Here is a 25,283-nt window from a genome sequence, read left to right as displayed (position 1 = left end):
GTTGAAATGGAAGAAGGAGCACCGCAACAACCAGTAGTGAACCCACAACAGACAGATGTTAACCCCCACCAGGCAGAGTCCAGGGTGTCCCATCATGACAATCCGTTGGTAGTCCATGAACAAAGGGGGGATCGTGAGGGAAGTGTGCGGACAACCCATACTGAGAGAAGTCATTCTCAGGGCAAAAGTCATATTTCCCATGTAAAGAACGACGAGGACATGCAACGTGAGATAAACAAACTGAAAAGGGAATTGCGACACAAGCGACGAAAGCGTAGGCCTCACCACTCCAGACAACCTTCTGAAGAGTCAGATGACACTAGTTATAGGCGGAGGTCGAGAACTCCGCCCAGCAAATCTTTTTCCTACGATGAGGAGCACCACCACGGGCAGGGGGACAGGAGTCCACCTCGCCGGGGGATGGGGAACGGCGCTTTGAACAAAGCTTTGAGTCAAGTTTCAAAATCACCCTTCACGCAACGTATCGAGGATGCAGATCTTCCTCGGCGATTCCATCAACCCACGTTCACTATTTATAATGGTAGGACAGATCCAGTGGAGCATGTCGGCCACTATAGTCAGAGAATGGCTGTTCATGCTAAGGATAAGGCCTTGATGTGTAAGGTTTTCCCATCTAGTCTGGGCCCGATGGCGATGAGATGGTTTAACGGTCTAAAAGAAAATTCCATCGGCTCTTTTGAGAAGCTTACCCAGGCTTTTGGGGCCCGCTTTATCACCTGCAGGAGAGTCTCACAGCCCTTGGGCTCGTTACTGTCCATGTCTATGCGCGAGGTGGAGACCTTGAAGGCTTATTCTGATAGATACTGGAAAATGTTCAACGAAGTAGATGGGGCCTACGACGACATGGCCATTAATACTTTCACGGCTGGCCTACCAATCGAGCATGATCTAAGGAAATCCCTGACTGGCAAACCTGTTACCAGTGTGCACCAGCTTATGGATTGGATTGACAAGTATAGAAGGGTAGAGGAGGATCAGATACGGGGTAGAGGCAAATCCAAGGTAATCCCTCGGGAAATGAGGGATTTCAGGTCGGACCGGTATAACAATAATCAGCCTCGGAAGGATTTCGGAAGGCAATCAGGATCAACTAATTCTCAGATGGTTAACGCGGTGTTCCGAGAACCGGTTCAACGAGTTCTGGAGAAGATAAAAGATGAGCCATTCTTCAGATGGCCCAATAGAATGGCAAGGGATCTTGCGAAACGTAATCGAAACCTCTACTGCCAGTATCACCAGGATTATAGGCATACTACTGAGGATTGCAGAAATTTATGGGATCATTTGGATCAGTTGGTCCGAGAAGGAAAATTGACCCAACTTCTGCACCATTCCAATGGCCGAGGAAGTCAGGCAGGTTTGACGTTTCGGGGAGATGCTTCTTCAAGACCCCCTAGGTATGATACACGTTATATTCGCCGCCCCGGGTAGAACCGAATCCTGCCCTTCTAGGGTGATGTCCGTGTCTCATTGTTTGGATGAGGGGTCTGGTTTAGTGTCGAAGAGAGCCAGGTTGGAGACATCGCTGGTGTTGGGCTTTTCAGAGGAGGATAAGAAGGGAACCATACAACCACATGATGACGCTTTAGTAGTTACACTAAGGATCGGGGGGTATGACGTCAAGAGGGTGATGATCGACGAGGGTAGCGCAGTTGAGGTGATGTATCCCGACCTGTACAAGGGGTTAAATCTAAGACCCCAAGACTTGACAACTTATAGTTCCCCATTAGTGAGTTTTGAGGGCAGGTCGGTCATTCCAATGGGCATGATTAGATTGCCTGTGCAGACTGGCTCAGACGTGGTGGAGGTGGATTTTATTGTAGTAGACGTCTTTTCTCCGTACACTGCCATTTTGGGTAGGCCTTGGCTACATACTTTAGGAGCTGTCTCTTCTACACTTCATCAGAAAGTGAAATATCCATCAGGAGGCCAGGTGTTGGAGATATTGGGGAATCAAACCATGGCTAGGCAATGCTTGGTGGCGGCTATTCAACATCGGCCAAAGGCAGACATTTCAACCACGGCCGAAGATGATTTATAGCAATCAAAGTCTCCGACGACCCTTTCCTGCATGTCCGCTGGGGGAATGGAGTGTGAAAGTCTGGAAAGGGTGAGTGTTGAGGATGACCCAGGTAAGTTCTTTCAGGTCGGAACGCAGTTACCTGTGGCGAAGAAGGAACAATTAGTTGAAGTCCTTAGGAAAAATGTTGATATGTTTGCATGGAATGCTTACGAAGCACCAGGGGTGGACCCAGACTTTATTTGTCACCATCTGAATGTTAACCCCACTGTTGTTCCAAAGAAACAACCACCTCGGCGTCCGTCCAAAGCACACACCGAGGCCATAAAGGACGAGGTGACCAAGCTCAAACAGGCAGGGGCTATCAAGGAGGTATTCTACCCTCAGTGGTTGGCCAACACAGTCGTGGTGAAAAAGAAAAATGGAAAGTGGTGCGTGTGTGTAGATTTTACGGACCTTAATAAGGCTTGTCCAAAAGATCCTTTCCTTATGCCTCATATAGACCAATTGGTGGATGCAACGGTTGGCCACCCTCTGATGAGTTTCTTGGATGCCTTCTAGGGATATCATCAGATCCCACTGGCAGTGGACGACCAGGAAAAAACCGCTTTTCTCACTCCCACTGGAAATGCAAGGTCTACTTACCAACAAATGATGACAAAGATGTTTGAGCCGCAGTTAGGCAAAAGCATTGAAGTCTATATTGATGATATGGTTGTGAAGAGCAAAGTCGTGACTTAGCATGTGGCAGACCTTACCAATACTTTTGAGATTTGAAGGAAACACAAGTTGAGGCTAAACGCATCCAAGTGTGCATTTGGAGTGAGCTCGGGTAAATTTTTGGGTTACATGGTGACTCACCGAGGAATTGAAGTGAACCCTGATCAGATCAAGGCCATAAGTAGCTTGCAAGCACCTCGGAATCTCAAGAAAGTCCAGAGGTTGACTGGGATGACTGCTGCTCTTAATAGATTCATTTTCAGGTCGGCGGACAGGTGTAGACCTTTTTTCCTTTTACTCCACAAGTGGAAGGGATTCGAGTGGACAGAGGAGTGCGCTCGGGCATTTCAGCAGCTTAAGGAATACCTATCTCGGCCACCAATTATGTCTAGGCCCGAGGTGGACGAGGTCCTTTTTTCCTACCTCGCGATAGCCACTTACGCGATTAGTTTCGTTCTGATACGGGTAGATAATGGCGTACAACGGCCAGTCTATTACGTAAGCAAATCGCTTCACGAGGCTGAGGTGCGTTATCTACCGTTGGAAAAGGCCATTTTGACTGTGATACATGCTACAAGGAAACTTCCCCATTATTTTCAAGCGCACACTGTGGTCATCTTCACCCAATATCCGCTGAAGGCAGTACTTCGGAGTGCAGACTACACAGGTAGGGTTGCCAAGTGGGGCACAATTTTGGGGGCTTTTGATATTAAATACATGCCTCGCACCTCTGTAAAGGGCTAGGTTCTCGCCGATTTGGTGGCCGAGTTTGCCGAAGGCACTGAAGAAATAGAAGTAAGTTCACCGGATATGGATGAAAAATCGGTTGGCCTCTTCTCCATGCAGCATGCCCCGCCCTGAAAAGTATATGTAGACGGAGCAGCAAACCAGCGTGGGTCAGGAGTGGGGCTAGTTCTGATGTCTCCTGAAAAGGTTGTTATCGAGAAGTCTTTGAGATTGAGATTTTCAGCTACTAATAACGAAGCAGAATATGAAGCCTTATTGAATGGGATGGCAATGGTCAGGAAACTAGGTGGAAAAGCAGTGGAGATTTTCTCGGATTCGAGGCTAGTCGTGGGTCAAGTTAGAGGTGAGCTGGAGGCTCGGGACCCCAGAATGCAAGAATACTTAGGCCAAGTTAGACGTATGCAAGTAAATTTTGAATGTTTTGAAGTAACCCATGTTCCTAGGAGTGAAAATGCTCATGCAGACTCTTTGGCTACCCTTGCTACCTCCTCGGCGAAAGATTTGCCCCGAATGATAACAGTCGAAGATTTAAACGCACCCACCCCAACAACAGGAGACTCGCTCCAGGTTAATCAAGTAATCTCGGCACGCAGTTGGATGGATCCCCTGTTACTATTCATGGAGAAGGATATACTGCCTGATGACAAATTAGAAGCTAAAAAGATACGAAGGAAAGCCCCTCGGTTCTGGCTGTCCGAGGACAAAAAGCTATATAAACGCTCATTCTCTAGGCCATATTTGCTTTGTGTACATCCTGAAGCCTCGGAGGCGTTATTGGAAGAGCTACATGAAGGAATTTATGGTAGTCACACTGGAGGAAGGTCTTTATCTCATCGGGTGATTACCCAAAGGTATTGGTGGCCAGGTATGCAGAAAGAAGCACAGGAATTTGTTAGGAAGTGTGACCAATGTCAAAGATTTGCACCGAATATCCATCAGCCGAGGGGAGTCCTTAATCCACTTTCTAGTCCTTGGCCTTTTGCTCAATGGGGCTTAGACATCGTGGGCCTTTTCCCTAAAGCGGTTGGAAATAGGAAATATATGTTAGTTGGCACGGACTATTTTACGAAGTGGGTCAAAACTGAGCCTCTGGCCAATATCAGAGACGTAAATGTCAAGAAGTTTGTCTGGAAGAATATCATTACTCGATTCGGGATTCCTCAATCTCTCGTCACGGATAATGGTCTTCAATTTGATAGCAAGGCTTTCAGAAAGTATTTTGCCGATCTGGGGATAAAGAACAGATATTTCACTCCGACCTATCCGCAGGGAAATGGGCAAGCCGAGGCGGTTAACAAGGTTATAGTTGGTGGGCTCAACAAAAGATTAGATGATGCAAAGGAAAAATGGGTGGAAGAGCTACCACACGTCCTCTGGACATATCGAACGACACCTAGACGGTCGACAGGAGAAACCAGATTCTCAATGACTTATGGGCTTGAGGCTGTGATTCCTCTTGAAGCAGGTTTTCCCACCCTAAGGACCAGTACCTTTACCTCGGATGGAAATGATGAACTGTTGAAGAAAAATCTAGACTTGATAGACGAGCGACGAGAGAAGCGATGGTTCAATTGGCCTACTACCAACAGAAGCTGAAGCAAGGCTATGATGCAAATGTCAAGTTGAGGCCGTTAGCCCCAGGAGACCTGGTATTGAGAAAAGTCTTGGGAACTACTAAAAACCCAGCCTGGGAAAAATTGGGGCCCAACTGGGAAGGACCATACCGTATCACATCTGTAGCGGGGGTAGGTGCTTATTATTTAGAAGATTTGGACGAAAAAACTGTACCCCATCCCTGGAATGTAAGTAACCTAAAGAGGTATTACTATTAATAAGAGCAATTCTGTTTTACTTCCATTTACAATTTGTCCTAATTCTCCAACTTATACTTATAACATCTATTGAAGTATTAAACAGAAACTAAGTTATGTCAGGTCCTCAGATCACAAACTTAATGAAAATTAGTACACTATGACATCTATTGAAGTATTAAACAGAAGCTAAGTTATGTCAGGTCCTCGGACCACAAATTTAGTGAAAATTAGTACATTATGACATCTATTGAAGTATTAAACAGAAGCTAAATTATGTCAGGTCCTCGGTGTTAGGGTTTGTGCCCTAAAATCCAATTTATTGGCATGTCATGAATAATTAAGTTGTTTAATTGTATGAGACCATTTATGAACTAATGGGACATTATCTTAGTCCATGAGATGCATAGTATATGATTTATGTGAAAAGTCACAGAAAGATATAAATCACAAGTTCTTTGTAAACTCATAATTTTAGTTCGTAGTCGGTGATGAAATTGGGCGTTTCATCTGCGAAGACTATAACATATCAACTAAGATGATTTGTCTTGATCATGGAAGTGGAGACTTCTAGTTGGTATGTTGATATGTTTTAAGAGTTAAGACATATTGAACTGGACCGCTGTGAGATTTATTATTCTCCTAATGACTGTCAAATGAATAATAAAGCTCACGACTTCTATTTACATCAACTCTAAATCCTGAGAGAATAATGGACATGATCATGAGATGTAGGTTGCTTTGATATATCAGGAATGAGATCTATAAGTTATGGTCAAAATCTCAGTATGTTGGGCAACCGCATTTAGTGTTGATGGAACATATATTCTCAAGATGAAATTTATAATCTCTTAATAGAGATATAAAATATTCCCTTGAGATAAGTTTAATGGGTTTGGTTATTCAGAGTGTTGGGCCCAACCACTTTAGTAAAGAGTTACTAAAGTATATATTTATGGAATTGGATTTCATAAATATATAATGAATAACATAAAGGATTAAACCGGGTACTCAAGGATTAAGATGTAGTAATCTTCAAAGTGGCAGTCAATATTAATGACTTTGTATTACTACGAATATTTTAATGAAGGGGTTGAATGTATAATAAAGTCTTGGGATATAATTTATAGATAAGGCCTAAAGTGCAATTATATTCTTATAGTGGTATTGAATATAATTAATGGTAACTTTGGACTTGTCAAGAGTTGACGAAAAAGCCCAAGGCCCATTGGAGCTAGTGTCTTATTGGTCCCTTTGGTCCCATCTCAAGCCACAAACTAAATCCCAATTGGGTAGGCCCAAAAGGCTAATCCAATTAGAAATCAGTCATTATTTAATAAGTGTTATTAAATAAAGAAACTATGAGAATGGTTTTAACATACGTAAGATGAAAAGAAAAAGAAATTAGTTTTTCTCCACAAGGAGAAGAAGAAGGTTTTTTCTTTGAGAGTTTATGTACAAAAGGACTGATTGAGAAACCACACATCTTGGGCACCATGTGGAATTGAGATGAAGATTAAAGGTATTCCCAAGTTTGGTTTTGAAATTCACTGCATCAAAGTACGCTTTCTATTCTTTGATTCTAGAATTCATGGTTACATGTTTATCTTTCATGGTTAAAGTAGATCCGTGTTTTTGTTGCTTCCGTTGCGTGTGTTTTTGTATGAGATACAAAAACCAGATTTCTCCAACACTCGGACCACAAACTTAATGAAAGTTAGTACACTATGACATCTATTGAAGTATTAAACAGAAGCTCAGTTATGTCAGGTCCTCGGACCACAAACTTAGTGAAAATTAGTACCCTATGACATCTATTGAAGTATTAAACAGAAGCTAAGTTATATCAGGTCCTCAGACCACAAACTTAGCGAAAATCAGTACACTATGACATCTATTGAAGTGGTGAAGTAAGTCCTAATAAGGTAATGGGCTAGAAGTAAGTCTCGATAAGGTGGTGAAGCTTGTGATTAAGGTCTACTCTATCCTTTAACTAGTATACCTAATGACAAATCTTCGTTTATAATATCAGGTTCGCTTCTCGTGAGATCATATAAAAACCAAAAAATATTTGCCCATAAAAGTGCGCAGGTGACAAATAAAGTTATAGCATTCTTTATAAACGTATTAAGATAAATGTATGCATCATATTCCAAGTTTCTTTTAAGAATAAGTAAAACGAAAAATTACTAGAATTTAGCTAAGTCAACTATGGCTTTAACTTTATTTGGAGCTTGGATTGGGGAGCTTTGCCAGTTGCTAGTGGAGGCACATCCTTTTCCTTCTCCTTTTGAACTCCTCTAGCGGGTAAAGTGGTGGAAGCTAGGGCCTGTTCAAAGCTTTGAGAAACTGCTCCATCTTTGGGCTCCTCACCTGCCTGGTCCGAGGATTTGTCTTTGGACACCTCAGGCGCCTTGGGTTGCTTTTGCTGAGTGAGAGAGGGAAGATTCTAGTTTGGGCTTCCTTGGCCGAGTCAGCAGCTGTGGAAGGCACATCTTGAGGCTGATAAGAGGGGCCCGAGGCTCGTATAGCTGGGGGGAAATAGACGCTGTCTGGTCTCCTCAGCTCGGATGAAAGGTCGACACCTGCTCGGTTGAGAGCTTCTGTCCAAGTCTGGGCACAATATATTCGGCAGACAGCTGGCACCTCTGTTCTAAATTTCTCCTCCGTCTCAACTACACCAATGTCATACCCGTCCTGCTCAGCCTTTTCTTTTTCTCTTTCTACCTCGGCCTTTGCAGCCTCTACCTCGGCTTTTGCCTTTGCAGCCCAGCTCCTAAGCTTCTGGGCTTCCTCCAGCTGTCTCTTTAAACTTGTTATCTGCTCCTGGGAGGTTGCCAGTTGATCAGTAGTGTTGCGTAAACGCTTCTTCTGATCCTCGACCTGCCTGTAAGCATTGTCCAAAGCCGAGTCGGCACTTTTCCGAGCGTGCTCTTCCTCGACCAGCTTCTTCTTCAACTGTGCATTGCTTTGTTTAGCAATGGTAAGTGTTTGCACAGTTGCGGCTCACATCTTCCTCTCTTCATCCAACTCCTGGCCGTAAGAGTTAGTGACCTCCTCCATCCTGAAAGTGGCTTGGACGGCCTAGAGGGAAGGAAGTTAGAGATACAACGAATAAAATCATGTGCAGAACATTTACAATTAAAGAGATAGAGTAAGTAAGATGTCATACCATGCCTAAGTATCTCTTGGCGTTCAGGAAAACTTCGTTCCTCCCTATACGTCTCAACTCTGTCATATCTGTGGGAAGCAAGAGGGTTTCCTCAAGGGCTGAGGCGACGTGGCACCTAACTCCGCTGTTGAAATTCCTAAGGGATGCATACACCCTTAGGGGCTCACCACCGAGCATGGGTGCAGGAAGCCATGCCTCGGGCTCCGAGGACGAGATGGATGTCTTTCTCGCAGCTCGTTGAGATTCGTGGCTAACCTTTTGCTGATTTGAAGCTCGTTGAGCCTCATCTTCGGGTCGACTGGGACCTCCCGGCCTCCACCACTTCCTTGTCTTTGGAATCTCTCCTCCTCTTTAAATCGGTAGGCTCGATCGCTGGTGGTTGGGGTGGTTGACGAGGAGGGAGAGGAGATTTGGGAGGAAGGGGAAGCCTAGATTGAGTTGACTTCCCCGGTGCACCCCTACCAGGCTGGCCTTCAATCACATCTAGCAAACTTCTCTGACTCTTCCTCTGGATGCCTATTTCTTCAGAAGTTACCTCGGGAGAAGGGGGCTGATTGAACACTTCAAATTCGTCCTCTAAGTCCAACAGTTGCATAAACCCCTCTGAAGTTTCTTCTTCTTCTTCTTCTTCTTCTTCTTCTTCTCCTTTGTCTTCCTCTCTTCCTTCCTGATGAATAAGGCGCGACGAAGAAGCCCCTACTGAGGGTGTGGCCACGTGTAATAGCTCGGTGAAAGGGGTTCCTTCAGGGATCGGAACGCCTTCGGGGACAATGAACCCTTCAAAGGCTACACTAATATGATGAAGCCGAGGGTCTTTAGCCTTTATCACACACTTTGGGGCTTGAAATGCCGAGGAGATAGGCTTGTATCTGAGGATGATATGTGCAGCTCTAAGTTAGCCGTCAGATGGGTTCACGTATACCTCGGACCGTAGGAGCCTATCCAGGTTTTCCCTATTGACAAGTTCGAACTGAGGCTTGGTAGCACGCTTATCTGCAAAGTCAGTAAAATAAAAAGAAAGTTCTATTAGAAACAAAAATAATTTGAACTGAAAAGCACAAACCAAATTATATAAACTTATTACCAAAGACCCCACCTAGCTTTCCCTCTCTAGTCGGGCAGGGTAAACCGTTATGCCACTCCTCAGAAAAGATTAAAAAGTCATCCTTTAAGCCCTTGTTCGATATGGGGAGACATTGAATTAACCTGACTTCAGGATGCCTCGACATAAGGTAGTAACCCTAGCCTTTTAGATGATTAAGGTTATACAGCCTGTTCACATCGTGAAGGGTCAGACCTAAATTCATCTTCTCGTTTAAGACCTCTATACTCCCTAATACCCTAAACATGTTAGGGGCGCACTGAGTAGGAGATAGCCTAAAAAATCTAAGGTAATTTCTAGTGAGATTACCCATAGGAATGGTCATTCCTCCCTCCGCAAAGGCAATCATAGGGATGACCACTTCTCCTATTTTCCTATCTTTCACCCATGTTTCTGGAGAAGCATATCTCATACCCACAGTTGGGGGAATCCCATACTTCGATCTAAATGCCTCTATTTCTTCCTCGGACTCAACTAAATGTTTAAACCTACCCATTTTCTAAGAGTTATGAAAAAAAACTAATTAAAAAGGGAATGATAACTAAAAAGGTTCAAGGAGACTTACAGGTTTAAAAAGGAGATCCTCGGACAAGTTTGTGGTATTTATGAATGCACGATGAGGCGAAAGAAAGTAATAGGTTCAGTGGATGTGCACTATGATAATGTGATGGTTGTAATTGGAAGGCAGGACGATTCAAAAAGCTATTTATAGTGGTGCAGAAATCGCGAGCGGGAAAAATCCCGCTCATAAATACCAAAAACCCTCCACCTTTGGATTAGCATCTTGCCGTTGAACGTGAGGGACAGAGAAGCCGCTATAATTTAATGAGGCACGCTCCCGAGGGCAAACCGTCAGAAGGACGCCTTGGGCAGGTAAAAAGGCGTTCTAGAAATTAGGAAAGGAGGATGATGGCAAGATATCAAAATCTCCCTTCTGCCGAGGTGACAAAAAGTGAGATTTTGAGGGGTTATTGTGGGGCCAGTTATATAAAGTGGTATTGGTAAGCCTGTAGGGAATGGGCCTGCGGCCCAGTGGCCCAATTCGAGGACAGCAATTCGTCTGAGGATGATTTAATAAAGGCATGATACGACTAATATAAGAAGGAAAGCCGAGGATTGCACATGAGAATCCAAAATGTGTCCGAGGATAAGATTCACCTCGGAACGATAGTCCGAAGTGGATGTAACTATCTGATTACCCTAGATAGTCCATAAGGTTGAATTATAATTGAGAAACGGATATAGGATAGTTCAGGCAACAAATATCTTCTGACGTTGCCACCTCCACATTAAATGCTTCCCAGCTAACTCTCTAGCCACATTAATGTGGAGGTGATGCCTGAACAGTGATCAAGCAGCCTTATAATGGTTGGTTTAGGATTCTAGAGAGGGGGGATGGGACAGAAAGGAGTTCCCATGATATAACCTACGCGTGTACGGCGAAAACAAGGGGAGGAGCGCAGTATATAACATAAAGAAGAACAGCATTGTGAGGGGGACGAGAAAAAAAAGAAACCAGAGAAAGAGAGGCTTTTTCCTATCATTTAGAGCTAGTTCTTTCACCCACTCTCTAAAAATTTATTGTTTGGGCTTGTTGGACTGTTTTTCCTTTTGATTTCAAAAGGCATATCCAAATTGAGTCCCTACATCTAATGTACAGTAGCCCATCAGATTTGATGGGTTACTATTCATAATCCAAAAAAAAAAAAAAAAAAAAAAATTGGGTATAGAGAAGTTGTTGGAGTAGTTTTTTTTTTGGGTCCTATTATCTATTATAGCTAATATTTTGGTTATACATGTATTGCTGGAGATGGTCTAACCAATGGAAAGTATATTTCGCCTCCAACATTTTCTTGGTCGTTTTTACTTTCTTTAACTTAAAATTCAAAGGAATTGATGAATGGGTTGTTGTTGATAGTGGAGGAATTTTATAATTCTTCCCTCAAATAAAAAGGGGTCAACAAAAATCATGTAAATCAGCGTTGGTTGTCTCTAATGAAATTAGACCAAAACAAAGTAAAAAATCTAGAAAAATACACTACTAAATAAAGAACGGATTGAGAAACTTGGTTAAAGAAAAAACATACGTAATGATTATCTAATATATATTTCAAAATATATATATATATATATTTCATGCTATTGAGAGAAAAAGTATGTCATACGATTGAGTGATGTTATGATGACGGTTTTATGTAACAACAAATTCCTTTAATTATATAATATTTTTTCATCGGAAATTAATTAAAAAAAAAAATTTCTTCTAAAAAAAAAAATTTTGGTTCCTTTAGCTATGTATATGTGTGTTCCACAATATTTGAAGGTGCAAATTCATGATTCAAAATCTAACAATGAGAATGAAATAAAATATGCTAACTGATGACTACCTGGAATTTAAATGATGAACATCACACTAGTTTAACAAACATGAATTATTGGTTTTGTACTTCTCTTATCTAGTAATAAAAAGTGAAATGATATATCCATAACATTTTCATTATAAATTTTATGTGATAAGTTGATATGAGTTGTTATTGGTGGGATAGAAAAATAATTTCAGTTATAGGTTCAAATTAGAATCAATAACAACTAACTGCCTATGATTTGTTGTGAAAATTTTATGAAAATATTATAGACGTAGCACCTCTCTAATAATAATGCAGAAAATACTTTCACATTCTCACTTTAGAAATTTTTAGAAATACTCATTTCATTTTGATTATGCTTAAAAGATAAGGCACACTAGGGAAAGTGTAATAATAATAATAATAATAATAACAACAACAACATAATTAGGTAATATAACATAATTAGGTTTAAACTTATTATCTTAAACTTTTTGGTCAAGTAGCATCCCTATATATTTTATATTTTCTAAAAAAAAAAAAAAACAAAAAATCCTTAATCACAGTCTTCCCATCCGTATTATCTTCCTAACATCCCTACAAAATAACTCCTCATTGTGAGATGAACTCCAATTAAGCCTTCTTGCCCTTTTTTTTCTTCACTCATATATTTTTTTAATACAAATATAAAAATTATATAGCGAATAAACATTTAGTATGGTTATGATTGTATGTGATATTTTCCGTTCTTCTATATGAGTGAAACAAATTATGGGACAATTTTTTGTTGGATAATGTAAATGTTTGTATATACCCTACATCTTTATAAAAATTAATTTTTAATTACTTTGAATATTTAAACCAAACATGACAGCTTTTGCGCTAAAACATTGATCATCGTATTTGTAATTTGTTTTCCCTTACTAACTACTAACTAGGAAGGATGAACATTTCACTTGGAGTACCGTACGTACGTTATATCTGTGTTGTACCATTGTGTCATGTTATAATTTTTCAAAAAATGCTCATATAGTCACTTTGTACACGTATTCGTATCCATACCCATACCCGTGCTCTCTAGCCACTGGCATTAAGTAGTTAGCTGGTTAGCTCACCTTCAAGCTACATTTTTATATCTTCTTTGGTGGTAATCATCATCAAATCAAATAAGCTGATATTGGGATATAAATAGAATTCCAAACCATCTCCATGTACATCCAAGTAATGATTTTGTGCATTGACAAACATTGATCATTATGCCAAATGTCACAAACATTTCCAGTTGTAAAAGATTCCGACTTTTCAATATATAATTGTAAATATTACAGTAAGACTAACAAGGATGCAGGAGCTTCTCAAAAAAAAGCAAGGATGCAAGAGGCACCTCTGTGGAACATGAATACCCAGTCACAACTGATACATTTATTCTCTATCATCTTAGTCATTCATAACTCATAACATTGTATGTATGGACATGGGAAGGGAAAAAAAAAATTACCCGATTTAGAATGTGACTCATAATCTTTAAAATGAGCAACCAATCCCTTAATATTTATTTAAAATTACAAATAGCTTCCAAGTGATTTAAAATAATTTCAGTCAAATTGCCTTTTGTCTTCCCTTCTAAACTTGCATTCATTTAAATCCTTAAATAATATTAAAAGTCCCTCGGCTTTAAATTCCTTTAATTTAATAATAATAATAATAATCATAATAATATAGGCTATTTGTAATTTTAAGTGAAGTTGAAGGATTGATTGCTCAGTTTCAAAATTTAGGAAACACATAAAAAATTGGGTGATAGTTTAGAGTAGTTTTTGTAATTTATATATATATATATATATAAACTCTCATTATTTGCTAAAACACAACAAACGTAAAAAGATAGAGTAGGAAGTAAAATTTCCCATGACATGCACATTCTCTAATAATTATCTATACCAACGGAATATTGGCATCACAAAGAACTTCATTGTTCCATTCATGCAATGAAAGCCATTGCGCTCACCACAAGCAAAGTAGTGAGGTTGCCATGGCCTTTTCAGCACAAACTTGAAGCCCTCCCCAGCTCCTTGTGTCACATTTCCCAACTTCCTGGCATTTTTCAGGTCACATTTAATGAAGCTCCGGAGGTTTGGTAGCAAGTAAACACTGTGAGGAAATGTTTTTGGAGTTGGGGGGTCATATTTGAAAACTGCAATCAACATCATATAAACAATTATTTTCTATGCATATTTGTATACAACAAAACAAAAAAAAATGCACACATTTTTCATGTCCCATTAAGGATCTAACTTGACAATCTATGAATAAAAAAAGTGAAGACAAAGTTCAAAGTTAGAATTGACTATTTTGATATCTTAATGAATTTTATAACTTGTCATAAAAACACAAGTGGTTTAAAAATATGATTTGGTCACTATATTTTACAACCTGAACTATGCATGGCAATATGTAACAAGTAGCAATAGCAAAGTAATCAAGCTCACCTAGAGTGTCATTTAGGTAGAAAGGGCCATGTTTGATTGCCCAATCGGTGTAGTTAAAGCCATAGTTCCAGTGGTAGGAATCACCCACGATGATCCTGTTGGAAGTTTGTGTATTATTGGGGTGATAAGGGCCACGGTAAGGCCAATTCCCAAATTGCCAACCCTTGTTGGCTGTGCTAACTGCCATTGTGGAAGCAATTAGCAACACTAACATGAGTCCTTGTGCAATTGTGAAACCCATAGTGTGATTTGCAACTTACGAAAGAGACTAGAGAGTGAAATAATTAAGAGATGAGACACAAACAAAGAGCTAGATGTTAGTTCTTAGTAATGATAGCATTACATAAGTGGGTATTTATATTGGCATAGATGGAATGAAAGTGGGGAGAGAGAGAAGTGCCAACTAGCCTAATTTACCTCTTTTTCAAAATTGAGTAGGCAAGAGTTAGAAAATACAATGTAAAAGCTCCATCAAAAAGTTATGTTTTCAGTTCTCCACTTGGCCGACGCATTATACACGTTTATATATGGATTTAGCCTTTGGCCAATGATAGATACTAAAAAAGAAATAGAGAAGACCTTTCTTTTGCATTTTCTCTAATTACTATTTTAGGATATATATATATATATTGTGTGCCCTCACAGTTTTTCCTTTAGGACCTTTTCTTTCTTTCTTTTTCTTCTTCTTTAAAAAAAATTAAAAAATAAAAAATAAAATAAATTCCATATATTTGTTTAAACTTTAAACACTTCGGTAGTTTGGTACACAGTCATCTCCTTAACGGAAAATGTTCTTATATATTCATTGATGTACACGTCGTACACACAACATCTATAATTTCACATTAAATGTCCATATATATATATATATATATATTTATATAACTTTTTCTACATTTAAAGCTTGAACAGCGCAATGCAAATTATACACACAAACAAATAGGTGAGAATCATTGCCCACCCTTCAATTCTCCAATCCCAAAAAAAAAAAAAAAAAACCAAGCTCCATCTAATAGACTTTACAAGCAAATTCACTAACATCTACAATGACATTACTTATGCAAAAACCAAGTTTGTTTTGGCAAATCACTAAAGGATGTGTATGTATAGCAGTATAATAATAAAGTGTCGTTAGACTTTTCAACAATATGAAAGCACTCTCTCAAAAGTCAAAAATAATTATTGCGAAAGGGAGCTCCAATTAATATTGGGTTGTTGAAAATAGAATAGAAATTTTCCCTCAAACCAAAAAGGAGTTAACTAATATAATCTGAGTTTTCCAATTTAGACCACTGTATGCTGGAAATCAAGACAGAAATGCTCTTTGAACTGACAGATTTTGACTGAAATGGAAAAAGAAGTATAAAAATTGAAATATATTGGTATGATATTCGGCGGACAAGTATATAATTCAACTGGGTGATGTGATGATGACGGTTAAATTGCACAATATATATGCCATCATTCTTCTAGTAATTATAGTAAATATTTTCCTGCTAGATTGAATTCATTCTATTCCCTTGTTAAGTATGTTAACCAAGAAAACATGAACTTTAGTGAGTTATCATTGTATGCTTAATGTTTTTTCCCAACATCATACATGAATATAGCTTTTACTTAGTTTCATGTGAAAATATATATTTCAACTCTTATCTCAAATTTTATTGTGTGAATGAAGGATATTCCACTATAGAAAAATAGGCCTTTGTAGTAGCCAAAATCGATGGAAAAAAAAAAAAAAAAAGCTACAAGACTTTTGCGTTATGGTTTATATCTGTTACAGAAGTTTTGTTTTCAAGACCGCTATAATATATATATTTTTTATTTTCTTTCTTAATTTTTTTTCCCTAAATGTCCTTTCCATTTTTTTTAATACCGAAAATTTTATCAGGTCTATAAATAAGATTGTAAGATTTTGTATCTTTTAGTGGTCTGCACTATTTTCAATCAATATAAAAAGAGTGTCAATAATATAGTACTACAATACAAATAACCTCCAATTCCTCACTAATCTATTTAAGAAGCACTACAAAAAAAAAAAAAAAAAAAAAAAAGAAAAAAAAAGAAAAAGAAAAAGAGAAAGGTACTATTGCGGTGGGCCGCAAAAGCCCAAAAAAATTCTGCTATGTACAACAAACCCTATGTTAGCGGAGGTTACGCAAGCCGCTATATGTGTGAAGCTTTAGCGGCGGGCTATAAACGCCACTATAGGTCTTCACTTATAATATAATTTTAGACCTTTAACAGTGATTTTTGCCCACTGCTATAGGTTAAATTTTTTTTCCCCCCTAGGTTTTTAAACCACAGATCTATTACAAATAACATGTAATAATTTTAGCTCAATTTAGACAATTCCACAAATGTAACTAGATAACACCACAAATATCTCCAAACTAACATTATATTAACATAGAAATATATTATCAAATACATAGGGGATTCTAGCCTTTTACCCCTATTTTTAAAAATATTTGGCAATATGCCCCTGTTTCCAAACTATCTAGGTTTATGCTCCTGTTTCGATACTCGATTACCTTAAAATCAATTTTCAATGAAATACTCGATTTGTACAAAATCGAGTTATGCCCAATCAAACTTAAAAAAAAAAAAAAAAAAAAAAAAAAAAGGCATGGAACTCAAGTTCATAAACGCTGCTATAGGTGTTCTTGAACGCCGCTATACCTAATCAAACTAAAAAAAAAAAATTGCATGGAAATCGGGCATATCCTATAGCTATGTTTTGATTGTCCTATAGTGGCGTTTTTAATGGAACTCGAGTTCCTTGCATTTTTATTTTTTATTTTTAAGTTAGATCGGGCATAACCTATAGCTATGTTTTTGTTGTCCTATAGTGGCATTTTTAATGGAACTCAAGTTCCATGCAATTTTTTTTAAAATTTTTTAATTTTTTTTTTTTAAAAGTTTGATCGGGCATAACTCGATTTTGTACAAATCGAGTATTTCATTGAAACTCGATTTTAAGGTAATTGACTATCGAAACAGGGGCATATACTTATATAGTTTCAAAACAAGGGCATATTGCTAAATTTTAGAAAAAATAAGGGTAAAATGCTAGAATCCTCCAAATAAATAACATTTTCTATAACTATCATCATAAAATTAACAAAAAAAAGATGTTGTCATTTATAAACAAAAAGTCCTTCAACACTTAAATTAAGCTAATACCATAAACAAAGTTCCAAAGTGTTTAAAAATATCCTTCAACACTTGCAAAAAATGCGGTTGTTCAAATGTAGTTCTTTGTACACAAGATTGTTCTTAGTGAAGGTGTTAGTCCTTCATCAGATGAGAGACTCCTGCCCCGTCCTCGACCAATATCTCACTACTCTCTCCAAGCAAGCAAGAGCCACTCCTCCAAGAAACCTAAGAGTGAGTCATCCACGCATGCATCTCCAACTGCTCAGGCTACAGCTACTCCTGTTCAACCAACTGGGACTTCGTCTGTTCCTCCTGGATTTCAAATGCCCAAGCAAAGTTACTTCATTGAGAATGTGTTTCATCGGATATCTGATCTAGAACGGCTTCTCAACTCCTTTCACAATCAAACTCAGATGCGACTCATAACTATCGAGACTCAGCTAGATGCTATATAACAGAAGCTTGACAATAGCTTTTAGCTATTCCTGACAAAAAGGGGGAGATAGAAAGCATAGCGAAAGGGGGAGATTTCTTTATAACTTGATGTTTTGTGCATAGCTTTGATAACTTTTGGCTGTTTTTACTAATTTAAAACTCTGTGGTGTGAGTTTTTTATGTGGTGTATACTCAAATCTCTTGAATGTTTTTAACACTTTGGTATTGATGATGTTAATCAGTTAAGTCAGCATATGTTCTGTTTTGTGTTCTATTTTGTACCCATGTTGCTTATGTAAGCTTTAAAGGTTTGGTTTTATGCACACTTGTAGGCCTTTGTGGTTTATGCCATGCTATATGCAGCCTTTATGCTTTGTTAAATCAGTGCTTCTAACCTAATGCTATGCATTCTTTTTTAAGTACTGTCACTCTTGTGCCCGTGTAGGATTTTTTCTAGATGCACATACTTCATGTAGTGTGCATTGGTTGAGTGTTGGTCATTCAAGTGATTTGCCTTGTGTTTGTCATCTTAAATGTCCGGATGTTCATTCCAAGTGTGAATGAACACTGTGATCACTTGGTTATAGTAATTGCATGTTTTGGTCTTGCCATGGTTTATTACTTTATTCCATTGTGCTTGATCGCATTGTGCTTGTTCCATTTACTTTACAAGTTTTCTGCATACAATGAACTTATTGTGTTGTTATGTTTCAGGAGTTACTTGTTCTTATGGTTCTAAAGCTCCACAGATTCTAGAGTTAGGAATGAGTGAGTTTTCCAACTGTTCCCAACTCACACGTTAAGTCTAAAGTTTGTTTTAGGGTTCTGTCACGAAATAGCCAAAAGGGGAGATTGTAAGGTTGAAATTTATCAACCATCTTGTTGGCTTTATTTCGTGCCAATTTGCTTGTAATTTAACACTTAGTAACCCTGTATTTAGGTGGGATTATTGTAAGGGTAGTGTGTGAGAAGAGGTGAAGAAAAGCTTAAGTATGTGCAAGAAAGCAGGGGTTTGCGGCTAGGACTCGTGGTTGACTCGCGCCTGGCAAGCCGTCAAATGCAGGCACGTGAGATGCACACATGGGGAGCTGAAGGGTCACGCCAGCTGTCACACTACAAGACAAAAGTCCCAGGCTGGCCAGGCCGTTACGTCGCGACTTGAACTTGTGACTTAGACAAGCCATGAGGTCAAGCCGCCAATCAGCCCTGTTTGGCAAAAACTGACTTCATATTCCAAACACATACCACTATATATAGACCCTTATACCCACTAATTTGATAGAGCTTTTAGAGAGAATTTTTGTATGAGAAACCCTAGAGAAAAACAAGATTGCCTCATCCCCAATCTTTACCTTAGAGACTCTACAGGTTCCTCTACTCTCTTCCTCTCCATTGTCATACCCTTGAGAGGTCATTAACCAAATTCTTATCTCACCACACCTACGTCTGTGAGAAGGTTCATTTGGTGCTAAGGGAAGCAGTTTGGAAGGAACCAATATACATTGGTTGATGCTATGGTCAAGTAGCGGAATCCGAGAAGCTAAAGAAGAAATAGGTTCGACGTAACCTCGTGAGAGCAAGAAGCTTGGAGGGCTTAGGTACTTGGGTAGATTAGGCTTAGAGGGTCTTCTGCTGTTCATATATCCTGACTACATTCTTTAGTGGATTATTTGACCGCTTGGAAGGCAGCGAAGAGGTTTTACGCCGAGGACTTCAGTTTTCTCTTTGATAACACATCGTGTGTTGTTCGTGTGTTTGCATCTTCCTTCCCTTTATCTTTGCCTTATATTTACTGCTGTGGATGTGTTTATATTTGGCATAGATTAGTTATCAATTCTGTGTTTGGCTTATGTTCAAGTTCCACACATTAATTGTTTGATTATAAGCTTGAATTGATATTTTATATTTTGGGGTCTAAACGTTCAAGGGTGTTTTAGACACATTTTGAACTTTCAAATGTAGTTAAAGCCATAATTCCAGTGGTACGAGCCACCCACGATGATCTTGTTGGAAGTTTGTGTATTAATGGAATTCCCAAATGGCCTGGCTATGCTAACTGCCATTGTGGAAGCAATTAGCAGCACGAGCATGAGTCCTTGCGTAATTGTGAAACCCATGGTATGATTTGCAACCTATGAAAGATAATAGAGAGTGAAATAATTAAGAGGGTGGACGCAAAGAAAGAGCTAGGGAAATAAGATGTTTAGCAATGATATTGATAGCATGATTTAAATGGGTATCTATTTTGGGATAGTTGGAATGAAAGTGGGGGGAGAGAGAGAGAGAGAGAGAGGGAGAGGGAGACATGTGTAATGCGTTGGCTAATTACTAAAAACGTAACTTTTTTGTTATAGAGCTTTTACATTGTATTTTCCATCTCTTGACTACAAAATTTTGAACAAGATTAGTAGTATTTTACAAAAAATGAGTCAATTTTCAAAAATTATTTACTATTAATATCTCATTTTCTTATGTTTTGTAGCAACATTAATTGACTGGAAAAAAAAGAAAAAATCTCCTAATTTCCCTTATTTAGATTGCCATAAGATAGAGTTGTTTTCAAAAAAAAAAAAAAAAAAAAAAATCCTAGAAAACACTCTCGAAAAATAAGCAATATTTTTTTAGTTGACCAAAGAAAAAAAACCAAGCACAAGGTTTTCCATTGAAACAAATGGAACATTCTTCATCTTCTTTTTCTCACTTTTTTTTTTTTTAATAATAAAAATAATTTTCTATATTTGTTTTAACACATTGATAGTTTGATACATGGTTATGTCCGTAAAGGAAAATGTTCTTGAGCACTCATTGATATACACTACGTACATGGAACATCTATAAGTTCACATTGGATATCCACATTTATTAACATTTTCTATGTTTAAAATGTGAAAGGTGCAATGCAGACAATGTACAAGTATGTGAGAATCACTATCCCATCCTTCAATGCCCCAACCCCTAAAAAAGGGCAAGTACCATATCGATCAAGAGATTTACAAGCAAATTGAGTAACATCTTCAATGACATTACTTATGCAATTACCAAGTTTATTTAGGCAAATCCCTAAAGGATGTATAGCAGTATAATAAGGTGTCGTTAGACTTCTTAACAATATGAAAGCACTCTCTCGAATGTCAAAACTAAGAATTGGGAAAGGGAGCTCCAATATTGGGTTGGTAGAGAAAGAGTAGAAATTTTCCCTCAACAAAAAGGAGTCAACAGCTAGTATAATCTTTTTTTTTCCTATTTCGACCTCTGTATGCTAGGAATCAAGGCAAAAATGCACTTTGAACTGAAAGATATTGATTGAAATAGAAAAAGAGGTATCAAAAATTAAAAATTAAATATATATTGATATCATATTCGGCGTGTTGTTGATGGAGAAGGATATAATTCAACTGGGTGATGTGATGATGACGGTTAAATTGCTCAATATATATGCCATCATCCCTCTAGAACTATTCATCCTGCTCTGATTCCATGTTAGAAATACTGAATGAATAGTATTGTATTTTACAGTAATAAAATATAAAATATACAGGATTGCCTTTATATAAGAGGCATAGTGTGCAGTACATATCATAGTGTGCAGTACAAGTATGTGCGCTACAAAAGTGAATAAGGTGAGCCTAAAGCCTATATTGTGCAGTACAAGTGTATGTGCTATACAAGTAAATTAGGTGGGCCTAAAGCCCACAGTCTATTACACGTTAACACATTTTATTCTCTCTTACTAAGAATAGGTTAACCAAGAAAACATGACAAAGATGGATTGATTTGGTGATTTTTTTTTTACAAAAACTTCCAATATATATATATATATATATAGTCCTCTATATTAAAATAGGGGTCCAATAGTAATATTGACATAAAATGATTTCATTCATTTCCTTCGATATTACTCCAAAACAAGATTACATACCTTCCATTTCTTTCTATTCATTTATTTAATTTAAAATGTTCAAACAAGAATACTTAGTTTAATTGCATTCTTTTTTGTTGCTTAAATACATTTCATTCATTTCTGATCATTCCATTCCATTTCTTTATAAACTCCCAAACGGAGGCTTAATGAGTTTTCCCATCATACATGAATACATGCACCTTTTACTTTGCTTCATGTGAACATCTCTCAACTCTCCTTCTCCTGCATCTCATCTCTCTCAATCTTTGGTTCTTTCCACCACGTATTTCATGCAGATATGCAATAGGAAAATAGAACTTTTGTAGCGGCCAAAATCACAGGAAAAATTCAAAATAAAAGCTGCAAGATTTGCGTTATGGTTCATACATGTTATAGAGGTCTTGTTTTTGTGACCTCTATAATAGTTTTTTTTTCTTTTTTCTTGGCAGTATCTTTTTTGGATTTCAACCATGGCAAACCATTACCATAGAAACCAAATTCGTAATCCAAAATTATATAAGAACGTTTTAATTTGGAAAAAGAAGTAGATAAACTTCCTTAGGTAGAAATTGAAATAATTCTTGATTACCTTTACAAGTTGAAATAATAGGTTATTATGCAGCGTTGGCATGTAGAAGTAGAATTTGCAACACATACACTTTCAAAAAAAAAAAAGAAAAACTTAACTTCAACAAGAACACATGACTATCAAGGAAAAAGATAGACAAAATATCTCAAAAGAAAATTTTTATTAATAAAAATTATTATCATTGTCTCCTTCTAAATAGTATTTAATAGGAAGAGTTTTTTCTTCTGGTATTCCTTTAAGAAAAAAAACAATCATAATTTAATAGAGATTTGAATTTGATGTAAAAGATTCTATTTACAACATCTATTAAAATAACCATGTCATTAAAAAAAGAAGAAGCTAAAATTCAAATTACCCCCTCTAAGTTTCGAATTTTTTCAACTCAGGTTTTTCGTCCAATTCCATTAAAAAATTTCTGTTTAAGTATGCAAATAACTAATGAAAAAAGAATTTTAGAAAATAAATGCCCATAAAAAATTATTAATTTTATAAATTTTTGTATGTGATAAAAAATATATTTTGAATGGCAATTTTTAATGAAATTGAATGAAATGCCTAATATGAGTAAATTTCAACCTTAGATGACTCAATTGAATGAAAGTAAAGTTAAAGAACTGAAATGAATTTCAGCTAAACTTAGAGAGTGCAATTTATATTTTAGATAAAAAAAAAAAAAAAAAAAAATAGCACCTAATACAATCTAATATCTCCACTAGCTCAAAAAGAAACTCCCCTAAACTACAAAAACTCCTCTACAGTGTCAAAACTCTACTCCCCCTTTTTGTGACAGAATGCCAAAGGACAATCACATGCCATCATCAAAAGAAGGTGGCGAGGGTGAACGAAGATGTGCTACGTCGGCTTGTAGAGCACGAATCTGGTCAAGCAAGTTTACCAAAATCTGGCTATAAGCTGCCTGAATGGTCATGACAGTCTCCAAGGTACGACGAATATCAAAGTCATCTGAAGGAGGGAGGAACAGCAGTAGTAGCAGCAGCATCACCAACAGGATCAAGAACATCCTCACCAACAGGACCTGTAGAAGAAGAAGGAGGAGGTGCACTACCAGAAGGCTCAGACCTAGGCTATTTAAGCCAACTCAAAGATGAGCAGCCCTCTATCTAAGAAAAGACGCACCTATGGGAGCAATCACATGAACGACTCAGAGTAAGGGAAACTACCAAGATCAAGATAAAGCAAAATCCTATGAATAAAAATAGGATGAACAAGAGCATGAGAAGAAGATGAACTCCTATAAACGTCGTTTAAAGAACGAAGAAACAAATGGGGAAACCTGATAGGAGCATCAGTGACAAGAGCATACAAAAAGACACACCACTCGAGAGGAATGGTGTGTAGATGAGAAATGGGCTAAATCGAATGACAAGCTATCCTAAAGAAGCTAAAATGCAACTCAGATAGCTCAGCAGAGGTGATCTTAGGATCAAAACCCCATGGATAGAAGACCCAGTGATGTAAGACATGACATCACTCAACACAGAAGACTCATCATAAGGGTAGACTGGATGCTGGACCAAGGGTACCCCTAGAGCATCAGCCACTACTGTAGGAGTAATGGTGTATTCTACGCCTCGTATCCAACTCTTTACTAAAATGTTGGAATCATGATGCGGATAGAGATGTTCGAAAAGAACTCTCTAATCAAGGTAGCTGGAGGAGAAGGATCAGAAACATCCAGCAAAGGTAACCAGCCCTGACGCTCAAAATTTGCCCGAATGGTAGGATTAAGCTCATCTAAAAAAACAAACGCTCAACCCAAATCTTTCCCCTAAGGTTCAGCTTCTCAAAAATCTCTTGGTTTTTCTCACTCGGAAACTTCTCTCGGTCAAAGGAGGAGAGGAAGGAGTAGGTGAGGGAATAGACCTACAAGCCTAGTCTTCCTAGGCATAGTGCTAAGGAAAAGACAAAGACACAAAGAGAAAACCAAAATAACATAAAAACCAAGGGCAGACTGCAAGTTAGCACAAAAAGATATAAAACAAAAATCTATATGATGCATAAACAATCACAATGTCATGATGCATGTACTAATGTAGTAAACAAAGTTCAAATTAAGTTCAATTGCACAAAATTGGCTTGAGCATAGAGTTTCTACCAAAAACCCTTAAAATTTGAAAAACCACTTGAATGTTTTGAAACAGATTTGATGAATTGAGCATTACATAACACAACACACAGATTATAATGTCTAATCACATCAAAACAACAAGCCAAATTCATCAATTTCTACCTAATTGAACAAAATCCCCAATTCGGATTCAATACAGGCCCTAGAATTTTAATTTTTCTCAAAAACCAAAATTGATCAAATTAAACCATCAATATCATGTTTATATCATGTCCCCACAAAAACCCATTGATCAATTTCACAAAATAGGGCTTGAATCAACAAACATCCCAAAAATGAATAGTCCGAAAATTTGAATGTATAATGCATGAAAACATGAAAATAAACTCAAAAGGAAGGGCAAAATAGTCTTACCAGCTTGAGATGACAAAAACCTCGCAAAAGATTCGGAGGAAAACAACAAAAAATCGAAGATTTAGCCTTGCCAAGTCGGAGAGAGAGAAAAAGGTTTGAATTTTTTTTTGAAAAAGTGATTTGAACAAGTCAAAGCTGAGTTTTTAAAAAACTTGATTCACGATCTTCGATTGATTGAAAATTACTTTTGATCGATCGAAGAAACCCGAGACTTATAAAACTTTTTAAGTACATTTTCATCACAATTTTAATCGATTGAAAAACAGAAT

At 37.8% G+C, this 25,283-nt stretch overlaps 1 protein-coding gene and 1 long non-coding RNA gene across 2 annotated transcripts in view; both read right to left on the bottom strand.

The window, feature by feature from the left end:
- The window catches only part of LOC136065002 (uncharacterized), a 29,041-nt gene extending 11,987 nt beyond the window's left edge, over window positions 1-17,054 (bottom strand). The window contains exon 1 of the long non-coding RNA XR_010626647.1: window positions 17,024-17,054. This is a non-coding gene — a long non-coding RNA (uncharacterized LOC136065002). The remainder of the gene's footprint in view (window positions 1-17,023) is intronic.
- LOC111989566 (uncharacterized) lies at window positions 13,098-14,771 on the bottom strand. The gene is made up of 2 exons (XM_024021361.2): window positions 14,428-14,771; window positions 13,098-14,132 (listed from the first exon to the last, which is right to left on the bottom strand). The coding sequence occupies exons 1-2, from the start codon at window positions 14,666-14,668 to the stop codon at window positions 13,870-13,872; spliced, it is 504 nt and encodes a 167-aa protein (XP_023877129.1). The 5' UTR covers window positions 14,669-14,771; the 3' UTR covers window positions 13,098-13,869.
- Window positions 17,055-25,283: the final 8,229 nt, after the last annotated feature.

This window comes from Quercus suber, unplaced genomic scaffold (genome assembly GCF_002906115.3).
Source record: "Quercus suber isolate HL8 unplaced genomic scaffold, Cork oak 2.0 scaffold_826, whole genome shotgun sequence".
In the NCBI taxonomy this organism is placed as follows: domain Eukaryota; kingdom Viridiplantae; phylum Streptophyta; class Magnoliopsida; order Fagales; family Fagaceae; genus Quercus; species Quercus suber.
This window is presented reverse-complemented; position numbering and strand designations above follow the sequence as displayed.

Bases quoted from the DNA above. Each gene is read 5' to 3' on its own strand.
- LOC111989566 (XM_024021361.2), bottom strand. From the start codon at position 14,668: ATGGGTTTCACAATTGCACAAGGACTCATGTTAGTGTTGCTAATTGCT. The intron at 14,133-14,427 runs GTGAGCTTGATT...TGTTGATTGCAG, and splicing joins CTACCTAAATGACACTCTAG to TTTTCAAATATGACCCCCCA.